General features: G+C 52.3%; 8 protein-coding genes across 8 annotated transcripts; 1 reads left to right on the top strand and 7 right to left on the bottom strand.

The window, feature by feature from the left end:
- Positions 1–189: 189 nt before the first annotated feature.
- On the bottom strand, positions 190–1728 carry N7489_005354 (VHS and GAT domain-containing protein; the record flags this gene model as incomplete). Its single annotated transcript, XM_056711106.1, has 3 exons — positions 190–966; positions 1020–1517; positions 1570–1728. The coding sequence occupies 3 exons, from the start codon at positions 1726–1728 to the stop codon at positions 190–192; spliced, it is 1434 nt and encodes a 477-aa protein (XP_056569527.1).
- A 410-nt stretch (positions 1729–2138) lies between these two features.
- On the bottom strand, positions 2139–2849 carry N7489_005353 (putative haloalkanoic acid dehalogenase; the record flags this gene model as incomplete). The annotated part of the gene is made up of 1 exon (XM_056711105.1): positions 2139–2849. One exon carries the CDS (start codon positions 2847–2849, stop codon positions 2139–2141), a length of 711 nt encoding a protein of 236 aa, XP_056569526.1.
- A 701-nt stretch (positions 2850–3550) lies between these two features.
- On the bottom strand, positions 3551–4584 carry rpl17 (60S ribosomal protein uL22; the record flags this gene model as incomplete). The annotated part of the gene is made up of 4 exons (XM_056711104.1): positions 3551–3700; positions 3770–3957; positions 4201–4414; positions 4582–4584. 4 exons carry the CDS (start codon positions 4582–4584, stop codon positions 3551–3553), a joined length of 555 nt encoding a protein of 184 aa, XP_056569525.1.
- Positions 4585–4956: 372 nt separating this feature from the next.
- On the bottom strand, positions 4957–6288 carry N7489_005351 (D-mandelate dehydrogenase-like dehydrogenase; the record flags this gene model as incomplete). The annotated part of the gene is made up of 6 exons (XM_056711103.1): positions 4957–5163; positions 5242–5523; positions 5579–5688; positions 5763–5994; positions 6049–6147; positions 6202–6288. 6 exons carry the CDS (start codon positions 6286–6288, stop codon positions 4957–4959), a joined length of 1017 nt encoding a protein of 338 aa, XP_056569524.1.
- An 84-nt stretch (positions 6289–6372) lies between these two features.
- Positions 6373–6627, bottom strand: N7489_005350 (uncharacterized protein; the record flags this gene model as incomplete). The annotated part of the gene is made up of 3 exons (XM_056711102.1): positions 6373–6435; positions 6466–6572; positions 6609–6627. 3 exons carry the CDS (start codon positions 6625–6627, stop codon positions 6373–6375), a joined length of 189 nt encoding a protein of 62 aa, XP_056569523.1.
- A 336-nt stretch (positions 6628–6963) lies between these two features.
- N7489_005349 (NAD(P)-dependent alcohol dehydrogenase) lies at positions 6964–8250 on the top strand (the record flags this gene model as incomplete). Its single annotated transcript, XM_056711101.1, has 3 exons — positions 6964–7020; positions 7077–8056; positions 8136–8250. 3 exons carry the CDS (start codon positions 6964–6966, stop codon positions 8248–8250), a joined length of 1152 nt encoding a protein of 383 aa, XP_056569522.1.
- Positions 8251–8499: 249 nt separating this feature from the next.
- Positions 8500–9375, bottom strand: N7489_005348 (SDR family NAD(P)-dependent oxidoreductase; the record flags this gene model as incomplete). Its single annotated transcript, XM_056711100.1, has 3 exons — positions 8500–8771; positions 8823–9253; positions 9320–9375. 3 exons carry the CDS (start codon positions 9373–9375, stop codon positions 8500–8502), a joined length of 759 nt encoding a protein of 252 aa, XP_056569521.1.
- Positions 9376–9611: 236 nt separating this feature from the next.
- On the bottom strand, positions 9612–12037 carry N7489_005347 (uncharacterized protein; the record flags this gene model as incomplete). Its single annotated transcript, XM_056711099.1, has 5 exons — positions 9612–10061; positions 10116–10149; positions 10204–10489; positions 10555–11846; positions 11937–12037. 5 exons carry the CDS (start codon positions 12035–12037, stop codon positions 9612–9614), a joined length of 2163 nt encoding a protein of 720 aa, XP_056569520.1.
- Between the last annotated feature and the right edge of the window lie 191 nt (positions 12038–12228).

The following is a 12228-nucleotide window of genomic DNA, read 5'->3' as shown; positions in this document are numbered from 1 at the left end:
AAAAGATAGCCAAAAGAGGACCAAAAGAGAAAGCAAAAGTTATGCGCTTGCAGAAATAGCCAAAACCACAACCAGAGATGAATATAGAAATATAACCAAAAAGGAAAAGAGTCCAGGCGCTGGGCGACCAAAAAAAAAAAAAAAAAAAAGGACGTGCTAGCAGCGAACACCAATTGATACTGCGTGACACTAGCGCTCCTGCTCAGTGGGCTGGAAGCGCACGCGATCAGTCTGGGGCTGCGAATTACCCTGCAGCCGATTCCTCTCCTGATCCGAGTCATTCGTAGCATAATCATCAGCGAAAGGATTCCGCACCTGGAAATCTTCAGAGTTATATTCATATCGGCCAGTAGTCGTAGATCCTGAGACGGGATGAGAACCAAGCGGGCGGCCACCAGTCATAGTCGTAGAAGGTAGCTGCGCCGCGACGGGTGCAGGGGACTCAGGACTCTGTGTTGAGGTCCCGGCTGCCGCCGTGGGGGGAGGGAAGAAAGTCGTAGCGCCTGATGCGGCAGCCTGTGACGTCGGCGAGGGGCTATTCAAATTAGACGAGGTCGGCGACGAAGACGCTCTAAGCTTGCGCGCCTTCAACATGGCACGCTGCTGCTGCGACACCGCCACGGAGATCTCGTCGTTCGTCTCAATGAGCGTCAACAGGGTGTCCTCATCCGGAGCTGGGTTGGTCGAGTGGATATATCCTTGGATAATACGCGAACCGGTCCGACAACGGTCAATAAACTCCTTGATGAGGTCGTTGTCTTCCAGCTCTGCTGCCGGCGTGGACTGGACGAACTGCGTTAGCAGCTTTGCCGAGTTGCGCGCCTCCTCGATGCGGGCTGCTAGTTCCACCGGCCCGGGGAGGGTGTTTGCCGGCGCGCGAGCCTGGCTGTATGGTTGCTGCTGGTGAGGGTAAGCCCTGGGCGGGACTTGCGGCGGGATAATGGAATTCATTGGGAAACGGTCAATCTGGGTAGGTTAGACACCTTGGACGGCGCGCAGAGAGATTATGATGTGCTCACTAAACCGTGGGAGGCTTTCGTCTTCTCCTTCCCCCACATTTGCAACAGGAGTTTGAGATCTTCATCCCATGCACGCTGTTGCTCAAGGGTTTCCAGATACTGGCGGAGATAGCTCTGCACGTGCCAGTCGCGTCCTGTACGCAGCAGTTCTTTGATGGTCGTCACGAATTTGGCATCGAAGTTCCGCGTGAAGGTGTGGCCCGGGTTATCAACCAGGATGCGCATGAGCATGACCGCATTGTACTGGGTGTGATTCGGGGTGCCGGCGGGGTCGCTGAGATACTTGCGGATGCGCAGGGCCGCTTCTTTGGCGGCACTGGGACTCGACTCGGCGGTTTCGACGATTCTGGGGAGATGGACGAATTCGGTTCCTTGCTGGAGTGTGCAAATGCGATTGTCAGTCTCGGTAAGGGGGGTTGTTGTCGTCTCCGAAGCACATACCGCGTCGCGCGAAGAGCCATTCGAATTCACATTTGCATTCGACTCGCAGAAGGCAGTCTAGAGAAGGTGTCAGTGTCTCTTATTTAATGTCTCTGAAATCAGCACAAACCAATTCTTTCAGGACAATGGCTTCTGGTGAATCTTCAGGGTGTTCGACACTGTCGCTCGAGCCTATGTTCAGGTACAAGTTAGCGAATTTGCGGGGAGCCGTGGAGACAGTGAGACACTCACTTGAGCGCCTGCTCAGAGATCCCAGGAAGCGCTTCATGGTGATCGTAGAGTCTCTTATTTTTTCAGGGGAAATCTTGAATGCAAGAAAAAGTTCAGCCAAAGAATAATTCTAGCCGGGGGCCAGTGCCTCCCTCGAACTAGTCTGCAGGGAACTGATAGGCCTCGCTAAGGGCCGAGAAGACAGGAGAGATATATATTGTATTAATGTTAAGATCTCCAGCGGTCAAAGCCACACATTCCACGCACGCAGCCAGGTGTTTTACATTGCCAAGCTGTTGCCATCCAGGCTCCAGGCAATTCATCTCATCCATTGCTTTATTCTGGTGACTCAGCCACGTGCTGGCGTAGACAGTACACGATCAGAATGTGCGTTGACCATATGTTTAGAAGTACCAAGTACTTGACACTACTCATACTCCTCACATATAAACTTATCACCCCCACCCTCTACTCTGCTTCAACAGCATCAGCCATCTGCCCCAAAGTCTCAAACCGCCAATCAAAGATCGGGTCCCCTTGATTCCCCATCAAAGCCCCAGTCCTCTCAATCCAAACCGACTTAATGCCAACCTTCCTCGCAGGCTGATGATCATGAAACTGACTCTGCGCCGTCTGCAGAACCTGCCCAGGTCCAAACCCAAACTCGCGCTGTACAGCACTCAACATGTACTCAAAGTTCCGTAGATCAGGCTTGTAACTGCCAATATCCTGCGCGGTAAGAATCATATCAAAAGACACGCCCTGCAAGCTGCCGGCATTGGACTTGGCAAATGAAGCCCGGTCCACGTTCGACAGCACCACTAGCTTGTAGTGCTTTGCTAGTCGGCGCAGAGCGTCCACAGTGTCTGGGAAGGCTGGCCAGGTTCCGACGGAGTTGCCGAATTCGCGGCTTTCCTCGTCGGTTGGCGGGTTGAGGCCTAGGCGTGCGGCCAGAGTGGGGTGGATTGCTGATAGCAGGTCTGAGTATGGAAGGTCCGGGGTTGCGGTTTGTTGGGCGCTTTCGAGGTCGTGGTAGGTTGTTAGGAGGTGTTCCCGAGTGAATTGGGTGGTGCTTTTTGAGAGGATTGGTTCTAATGCGGCGATGATGCCGCTTTCCCAGTCTATTAGGGTGCCGTAGACGTCGAAGCAGAGGAGGCGGTAGTCTGATAGGTTGGTCATTTTGGTCTGATCTGGGTAGTATATATATATATAATGGGAGTAGATTGAGATAATTGAGGAATTTCCAAAATGTATTCTGTTCTGGGCTACTTATACCCCCGCATGCAGATCTCTGCTTATATATAGATGGATGGTTCCCTTGGCATCCATGGATGTCCCTAGATAAGGATTGTCGGGGACCAGAAGTGGTATAGGCAGGGTTTCCTTGAGATTCCATTGTCAACTATCCCCTCATATATAGTGGATATAGAGGTTAGCCTGTAGTCCAGATACGCCATATCCAGTAATTGCTACAATGGATCGAATGCATATTAAAACGGAAAAAATAAGACCATATTATATGACCGGAAGATTGGAACCTCGACAGAGGTGTGCAGCTAGACAAGACAGAAACGGAAATCATCTCTATCAAAAGAGAAAACACTCGATAGAGTCATGGAGAAAGAACCACGTTTGTATCATGATTGGATCGGGAAGTACAGAATCCTATTTCCATCACCCTGGGCCATATCGTTTAAACTTTTTATTGGGTTCTCCTCCGAGTGTTGGCGCCATGACCTTAAAATCTTGTATGATCCGGTATCGATTCCGTTCCAACATACACAGCTGATGCACAGAACTCCGATCCTTCCCGTCCACCGCAAAAATCTTTTCACATTGCGTAACCACACGTCCCCTCACACCTTCTTATGGCGATCCGTTTATGCCTCGATGAGAGCACGGCGGATCTGGGTGCCACGCTGGCGGGAAGAGAGGCGGACCTGCTTGTCGGTGCTGGCCTTCTTGACCTCCTCGGCAGCCTCGGTGAGGATGAGCTCGATGTGGCAGGGGTTGGTCATGTAGGGGTTGATCTGGAAAGAAAAAAGGTCAGCATTTTTCGGCAAATACAAACTCAAGCGTAAATCCTAGGAGAAACGTACACGACCGTGAGCACGGTAAGTGCGGCGGCGACCCTTGGGGGCCTGGTTGACCTGGATGCGCTTGATGATCAGAGCGCTGGTGTCGAGACCCTTGCCGTCGGCGTTGGCCTCAGCGTTCTTGAGCAGATCGATGATGTGCTCAGCGGACTTGACGGGCCAGCGGGCCTTGGAGACACCGAACTGCTTGCCTGTAAACCAAAAATTGTCAGTCGATGTTCGACTCCATTCATAAATTTTCATCCAGATCGTAGACAATCCACAGCATCGCCAAAAAGCCAAGAAATCCATCATATCGTTTCGTCCATGTTTTCCTCATAATTGCAACGTATATCCCAGTGGCTGTCGTGTATTTGGCGATGCTGTTCGTCCTCCCCACAGTCCATTCAAAACTCGGATCCATCCGGAATTTTCTTCAAAAAAGGGCGACTCACCCTGAGCAGTGCGACCGGTGGAGCCAGCGTAGCGGCGCATGGGAACGGCCATGGACTTGTTGGTGACGTTCTCGAGGAAAGTGAGGGCCTTGGACAGCTTCATACCGTTGACGGCCTGGGCGGTCTCACGGGTGTTCTTGAAGCTGACACGGAGGTAAGAGCCGCGCGCGCGGGCGCTCTTGGCCTCCGAGATCTCCTGGGCGGCGTAACGGACCTGTGAAAAGCATCGCTCGTTAGCAATGGTATCGTCGTTGGGTGTTGGTGATATTGGCGAGAGTCGACCCGGCGATCGGACATTGAATGTGCATCACACGAGTGGCATTTCGTAGAGAATGGGATTCCGAATGGGCATTATCGTTGACAGGAACATGCAGCACTCACCATCTTGAAGGAGTTGGCGAGGGGGTGTGATGGTCCTCGGTGGTGAGTTGTTGTCGCTTTTCGTCGTCGTCCGGCTCTCGCTTGAGCCACTAGATTTGGTGCGGTTTTTTTCGCTCTTGGCGCTCTGGCCCTAAGCGAGCCCTAACGCTAGCCGTTTTAGGTGGTTTCAAGGTTCCAAGGCCCGGGGCTCCTTTTGAGTTATGTCAGACATTAGTCATTGGGATTCTGCCCCACATCCCAGGTGTCGATATGTCTACAATCAACCAAGGTGAACACCTTCTACCCTTGGAAGCTGCATACTTACTCAATACTTGATGATTGAACAGAACAAATTTAATTTTCTATAAAACCACATCTATATTGTCCATATTTTGCCTATTTCTTCTGCTCTGGCACCTGTGTAATAAGCTCACCCTTCTCAACAGCCGACCGCAAGTTATCGAGTACCAAAATCTCCATCTCCTTCTGAGTCTCATAAGTCGCAGTACCAATATGCGGCAGCAACATAACGTTAGGGTTGCTAACAAGCCCGGGCTCAATTTGTGGCTCGCACTCATACACATCCAGACCAGCAGAGCGCACCTGTATAACAGCTAGTCAGCCGGGATTGTCCGAAGATCCATCATAGAAGATTCAAGTCCAATGCGCAGCATTACATACCTTTCCAGAGTCAAGCGCCGCAACCAACGCCTTCTCATCGATCAGCGCTCCACGCGCCGTGTTGACAATCACCACGCCATCCTTCATCTTGGTGAACTCGGTCGCCCCAATGATGTGGCGCGTGGATGCGTTCAAGGCCAAGTTCAAGCTAAGCACGTCCGCGTTAGCGAGCAACTCGTCAAACGAGACGTATGTTGCACCGCCTTCCAGCTCGGCTGGCAGACGGGACCGGTTGTGGTACTGAATCTTCATCCCGAAGGCCTTGGCGCGGATTGCCATTTCCTGTTCACGGTTAGCTGGAGTCAGATGGTGAACTACCTACGTCTGTGCTACGTACCCGTCCGATGCCTCCCATGCCCAGAATTCCGAGGACTTTGCCCTTGGGGTCGTGGCCCAGGCTGGTTTTGTACTCCTTTCCTCCTGCGGTGATGGGGCCTTGCCACTTCCCTGTTTCATTGACATAATGGTTAGTTACCGGTCACTAGGGGAAGATTACTCCTTTCTGATTTAGAGCCACTTACCTTCCCGGAGAGCAGTCATGGGCACATGAGCCTGGCGCAGAGCGCCGATCATCAGGAAAATGCCAACATCGGCTGTCGCATCGTTCACAGCGACTGGGGTGCTGGACACAGCGATGTTCTTCTCGGAGCAGGCGGCCACGTCAATGTTGTCGTATCCCGCGCCGTTGTGACAAATGTACTTGAGGGACTTAGGTAGGACTGCGAGCATCTCTGCATTGAACGGACCGGTGTACTATGCGCTGTAAGTAAGATAACTTGGAAGTGAAGGAGTCAGGCTGATGTGTACCTTGGTGGAGTTATTGGACCGATAGAGCGCGACTACATCATCATACTTGCCGGCCTTGCAGTTTGCGATGAACTCTTCTCTGGTTCCGCTGGGGAATTCCTGATATCGTCTGCTTTAGCGGGATTCGATCGCGGCGCAATAGAAATCGCTTACCTTCAATGTCAATAGAGATGAGATGCTCTCCCACTCTTTGCGCGCGTGTGTGATTTCTCCAATGAGGAGAGCTGATTGTGTTGCCATCTTGTTTCTGCAAAAATGTTAGATGCGCCAAATGATGTGAGCGGGTTTGCCTACACTTATAATGTTCTAAGGTTCTATAGTATATCAAGAGGACAAGACGACAAGACGACAAAGACGACTGAGAGGATGAAGCGAGGAGATTAGTAACTTTCAGAATGAAAAGAAAAGAGAAATTACAAGAGTCCAGGAAGTCACAAAATTATTGGAGATCCCCGCTATCGCGGAACCCCCATGTCGTGACGGGGGCTCCTCCGACGGTGTCTTGGATAGATATAGATCAGATCCTATACATGTATATTATATACTTTGTCTAGATCAACCATATGTCTCCCAATCCATTTTACATTTACCTCTCTCTATACAACTTCATGGACTTGACTTATTACTTCTTTACTTGTTTAACCTCTTAACGAAGTGCAAATGCACACATGCGATCACCCCCACGTCGGGTATTGAAATCACCACTTTCATCCAATAACCGACAGCGGAGCACCTCCGGGCCCAAGTCTTCCCCCCACGACGACCAAGTGGGGTGTTTGGCGTCTTTTGAGGGGAAACGGGCCGAGTTGACTCCAAATGCCGTCAGAGCTCGGATTTCGCTTCGCTATTTACTTCGAATCTTTCTTCTGCTCTCTCTAAGACTCCCTACTCCTCCCTACACTGTATATACACATCATGGCAAACACAACCACCACCGCGCTCGTTCTCCACGGCGCCAAAGACCTCCGCCTAGTAAGTAAACCAAACACAAAACACAAATCAAGAAACCAACCCTAACCCAAACCCAGGAACAACGCACCATCCCCGCCCCATCAACAACAGAAGTCCAAGTCGCCATCCGCGCAACAGGCCTCTGCGGCTCAGACCTACACTACTACAGCCACGGCCGCAATGGCGACTTCGTTGTCCGGGCACCAATGTGTCTAGGCCACGAATCCGCCGGCACGGTAACAGCCACCGGCAGCGCCGTGACAACCCTCAAAGTCGGCGACCGCGTCGCACTGGAAGTCGGCCTCCCATGTCGCACCTGCGCACTGTGCAAACAAGGCCGCTACAACATCTGCAAAGCCATGCAATTCCGCAGCTCCGCAAAAGTCTTCCCCCACCTCGACGGCACGCTGATGGAGCGCACAAACCACCCAGCGGATATGTGCCACCCGCTCCCGGACAGCGTGTCCGATGCCGGCGGTGCGCTCGTCGAGCCGCTCGCTGTCACGCTGCATGCTGTGCGTCGCTCACACCCGCCGAGTAAGGAGGAGGTTGCGATGAACCGTGCCGCTGGGGAGGAGACTCCGGCGTTGGTCTTTGGTGCCGGTGCGATTGGTCTGCTGCTTGCTGGGGCCTTGGCTGCTAGTGAGAATTTCTCGAAGATTGTTGTTGCTGATATTGATGCGCGGAGACTTAAGATCGCGGAGGAGATGGGTATTGGGCTTAAGACTGCTCTTATTCCCAGGGCGGAGACTCCGCCTCCGGCGAAGGACGCGCCTCATGCTGAGCAGACGGCGTATGCGCTGGAGAATGCGCAGAAGGTTGCTGCTGCGTTGGTCGAGGCCGTCGGGGCTAGGGATGGCCTTGTTGTGAACGGATTCAGTCGTGTTTATGACTGTACCGGTGTGCCGGCTTGTGTACAGGCTGGTATCTATGCTAGTGCACCTGGTGGTGTGCTGGTGCAGATTGGCATGGGGAACCCTATCCAGACGCTGCCTGTTGGCGCCGCGGCGCTGCGCGAGGTGGATATCATTGGTGTGTTCCGTTACGATGGACATGCGTACCCTGCTGCCATTGCGCTGCTGGCGAGTGGGAAGATGAAGAGTGTTGAGGAGAAGGTTGTTACGCATAGACTTAAGTTGGAGGAGGGGAGAGCGGGCGTTTACACTTGCTGGGAAGGGAGTTGATGAGGAGGGGAACCCTGTTGTGAAGGTTATTATTGAGAGCAGACGGGGCTCCAGCGGCTCTCTGTGAATTCGGTGATGGCGACGACGGTGATGATGATGAATTGTGTTTGGAAATACCCGGATTGTGATAATAGAGCAAAAGGATGGGTATACATATGGGGTTGTATACGTGGGGGGTATGAGATTTATGAACAGCTAAATTGCATCTACAAAATTGAACAATGGCTTTGATAATAGTGATAACTTGTGGGACGCAAAAGGCCAATGAGATATATTTCTACTTCTTATACTATTATTCCTAATATTCCCGGGTCGCTCATTTCAACCCTCCAGCTAGCAAGAGGCTCTGACCCGTCATGTACCCTGTTTTCACAAGCATAGTCACAACATTGGCCGTCTCCTCGGGCGTCCCAAGGCGACCAAGCGGAATACCAGCCGCTACCTCAGGGATAGCCGCAGCATTGGGGATCATACCGGTGTCTCCAATCATGGCAGGTGCCACATCGTTAACACTGATATTGAATTCAGCCAGCCGGGTAGAAAGGTTCTTCATCATGCCTGTCAGACCACCTTTAGAGGCGGCGTAATCTAAAAAGAAAGTTAGCTTGATCTTCCCCGGGAAGAAAACGAGTGACATACGACATCCATTGATTCCTCCGCCTTGCGCAGCAATCGAGGACATAAACACAATGCGCCCCCAATTCTGGCTCTTCATATGCTCCACCGCCCCCTTGACGAGAATGAATGAAGCGCGCAGGTTGACCTGTAGAGTATAATCGAACTCTTCGAGAGAGCAGTCCCAGATTTGCGGGAACCGCTTCCCGTGCCCAGCGTTCGAGATCAGGATATCGGGTCGGTGGCCGTGCTCGGTGTCGATCTGCTGGAACATCGCCTCGATGTCGTCAGCGGAACCAACATCCACTTTATGGATTGAGATGCGGAGCTTGTTATCGGCGTATTTGCTCTGCAGATCGGTCACCAGCGCGTTCATTGCGGTCAGGTTGGTCGCGTATGTCAGGGCGAGATGCACTCCATGTTCGGCAAGCTGGTGTGCGCAGGCAGCTCCGATGCTACAAAGTCCATTGTGAGTTATTCATTCTCGGTGTTGAGGTAACTTGAGTTGGGATAGAGCTTACCCTCCCGATGCACCGGTGATAAGCGCAAGTCGGCCCTGGATCTCGTTGAGTGACATGATGCGATAGAGTTGACGTGTGTTGACGATATGCAATGATCCAAGTACAGAAGTAAGCCCCCAAGCCTCCAAGTTTGATCTGGCAAAGCAAAAAGGACTGCCTTGCTGGCCTCGGTTACCCCTCGGGGCCATCTCCGAGGGTAGCCCCCCGCAGCCCCGCATCATTTGCCGTCAGATTGGGGTGTGGGGGTATCACATCGCACGAATCATAGATGAACAAAGAAATTCCCGATCATTTAAAAGAGAAGGCTGCTGCTCATATCCCCCATCCAAGCAGACGGCTGCCAAGACTGCGAGCGTGGCTCCCCAGATTGGTACATATCAGAGGCATTCTGGAACGCATCCAGTCCCAACAACCCACCAGAAATCTGGTCTCCGGATACATAATCGCCCACAGCCTCCAGATCCAGCCAGGAGAAGTCATTTGCGGGACTGAATTGCATGTATCCCGGGTCTGCGACTGGGTTCGGAAGGGCTGTTTGCAGTGGGAAGTCACTATTTGGCTGTGTCTCTTCGGTTGGATTTGACGTGGACTTGGGCTTCCACAGAAGCTCTAGAAGGCGAGCATACCGCGACCCAACGTCGTCCGTGCCGGCGCTTGCTTGTTTGAGGACTTCGGTGGTTCGGATGACTAGACCTTGGACTTTTGCTTCTTCTGATGGGACCATCATCCCGAAGGAACGAGCCTATGTATCAGTTAGACGGTATATAGAAGAGGAGGAACTGCATAGGGTTCTTACCTTGTAGAGGAAAACGGCAGAGTAGATGCCATATCTAAATCGCATGAGCTGTTTGATTCGATATAATACGCGATGAAATGAAGCTTACAAGTAGAAGCGGAGAGGCATGAAGTGTAGATGCTTCTCAGGATCTACCAGATCCACAAGGATCGTCAGGTATGACTTGGCCGCATCAACAGACTCATAAATGAATCGTGAATCCTGCATCGAGGCGACATTCCTAAACGTTGATCGTAGATTTTCTCGCTGGCCTTGTAGATCGGTTTTCGGCTTGACTAGCGACTGCGAGATCGCAGCTTGGAACGCGAAAGCAGTTGTATATAGACGCAAATACTCGTACGACAACTGCAATGTTGCCCGCATAGGTGGTGAGCCTATTGATATGTTAGAACCAAGACATACCCAGATGCTCAAATAATAGAGAAAAAGGCCGACTTACAGTTTAATGACCCCCAAAGTGACTTCCACCGCAGAATCGCCAGACGGAAATCATCCACGTATTTAACATAGTCTCCCATCAACATCATCTGGTTACTAGTACGCATCCCTGAATACAAAACCTCATGCACGTTCCCATAAAGTTGCGTAAGATCCAACATAGCCTGAAAGATCTTCGCATAGTCCTCGTCGCCCTCATTAACCGGCTGAAGCGACGGGAAATCCTGACTAACAAGACCAGTCATAGGCCCCGGCCCACGAGACCAGAAAGCACGTCCAATACGCACAGAAATCAATCGATCAGAGACATAGCAGCTCGCCCAGGCCAGCCGTCGACGAGCCTCACTCTCCTGATCACCATAAGGATCCCCACGGAAAGAAGTGCGATCCATGCCGATGAAATACCCCGAGCGCAACGCAAGCCCGACATGCATCCACGCGGCGCGGTCTTCCTCTCCACGCCCAACTCGCTCAATGCGGGGCCGCAGTCCCTGCGGCTCCCACTCGGCAAGTAACAGAAGCGCTTCGACCGCTTCAACATCACACTCTGCGCCCGCGGCGATGCCGGAAATCAGTTCGTGCATGTACTTCGAGCAGTACTCGTGGATCTCGGGCTGGTCGACCAAGTCCTTGGAGGCGATGGTCAGGACTGCGGTGAGCAGGTGCCTCTCATTAGTGGCGAAGGCGTCTAGAGCGGTGCGCGTGAAATACTTCCGTGGCACGAGGGGAAGATACGGATGGAAGTTCTCCGCGTAGCGGGAGATCAGTTGCCACACCGTTTCTGGGTCTAGAGCGCACGATTGAACGAGTCTGTAGGTCCTGATACCGGTGGTTGGGTTGCTAAAGTCCGAGACAACGCCGTTGCGCAGGCTGTTGTATACTGGGAACGTTGTTGGCTCGGTCCGAACATGGTCTTTGCGGACCTCCGGGGTTGTCCCCGTGCCTTCTGTGGCGATGCCGGTCAAGCATTGCCAGGCGTCTGATGGATTGCGCGGGACAGATGATATAGAGGTGTCGTCTTCCTCGACGGATGCTGAGGCTGGAGCTGGTGGGTTAGGTGGCAAGAAGACTACCGGGCCGGGGTAGGATGCCGATTGCACTCTGCGGTTTTCCGAGTTGGTTGGGCTTGATGCTTCCGAATCCTTCCCTGGTAAATTATCGGCTGGTGTAAAGTTTTTGATTTTATTCTTTCGGATTCGACGGCCTCCGCGATTTGAGCCGCCGAGTATGCATTCACGCTTTTCGCGCACGCAGCGCGTGCATGGTGGTTTACCAGGTTTACCGTTGGAGTCTCTGCATGCGATCAGCGCGGAACAGATCCGAGAAAAGATAATAAGAGCTGAAGCTGAAACAGGAAGAACAGAGTAAGAAATATGGTCTTACAGGTCACATCGAGACTTGCGTTGTCGGCAATGCAAGCAGGCTCGAGAGACGCGTTTGGCGATATCGCGCCGCGAGGCTTCTGAGGGGGATTCTTCCTCCATGGCTGTAGTAGAGACATTGAAGAGTACGAAATCAAAGTCCGGCGTCTCCACAGAGAAGCCCGACCCTTACTCATCGTGTCGATGCCGTAGACGCCTCCCATGTGGGGGATGCGCTAACGTTGGGAAAGGCTAAATGATTTACCTACTTGACCTCCACGGCTCTTTACATGGAATTATTTCCCTTTAGAAAA

Source organism: Penicillium chrysogenum (genome assembly GCF_028827035.1).
Source record: "Penicillium chrysogenum strain IBT 35668 chromosome Unknown utg000002l_segment0_segment0, whole genome shotgun sequence".
Classification (NCBI taxonomy): Eukaryota; Fungi; Ascomycota; class Eurotiomycetes; order Eurotiales; family Aspergillaceae; genus Penicillium; species Penicillium chrysogenum.
The sequence above is the reverse complement of the archived record's forward strand: the minus strand, read 5'-3'. Positions and strand labels throughout refer to the sequence as shown.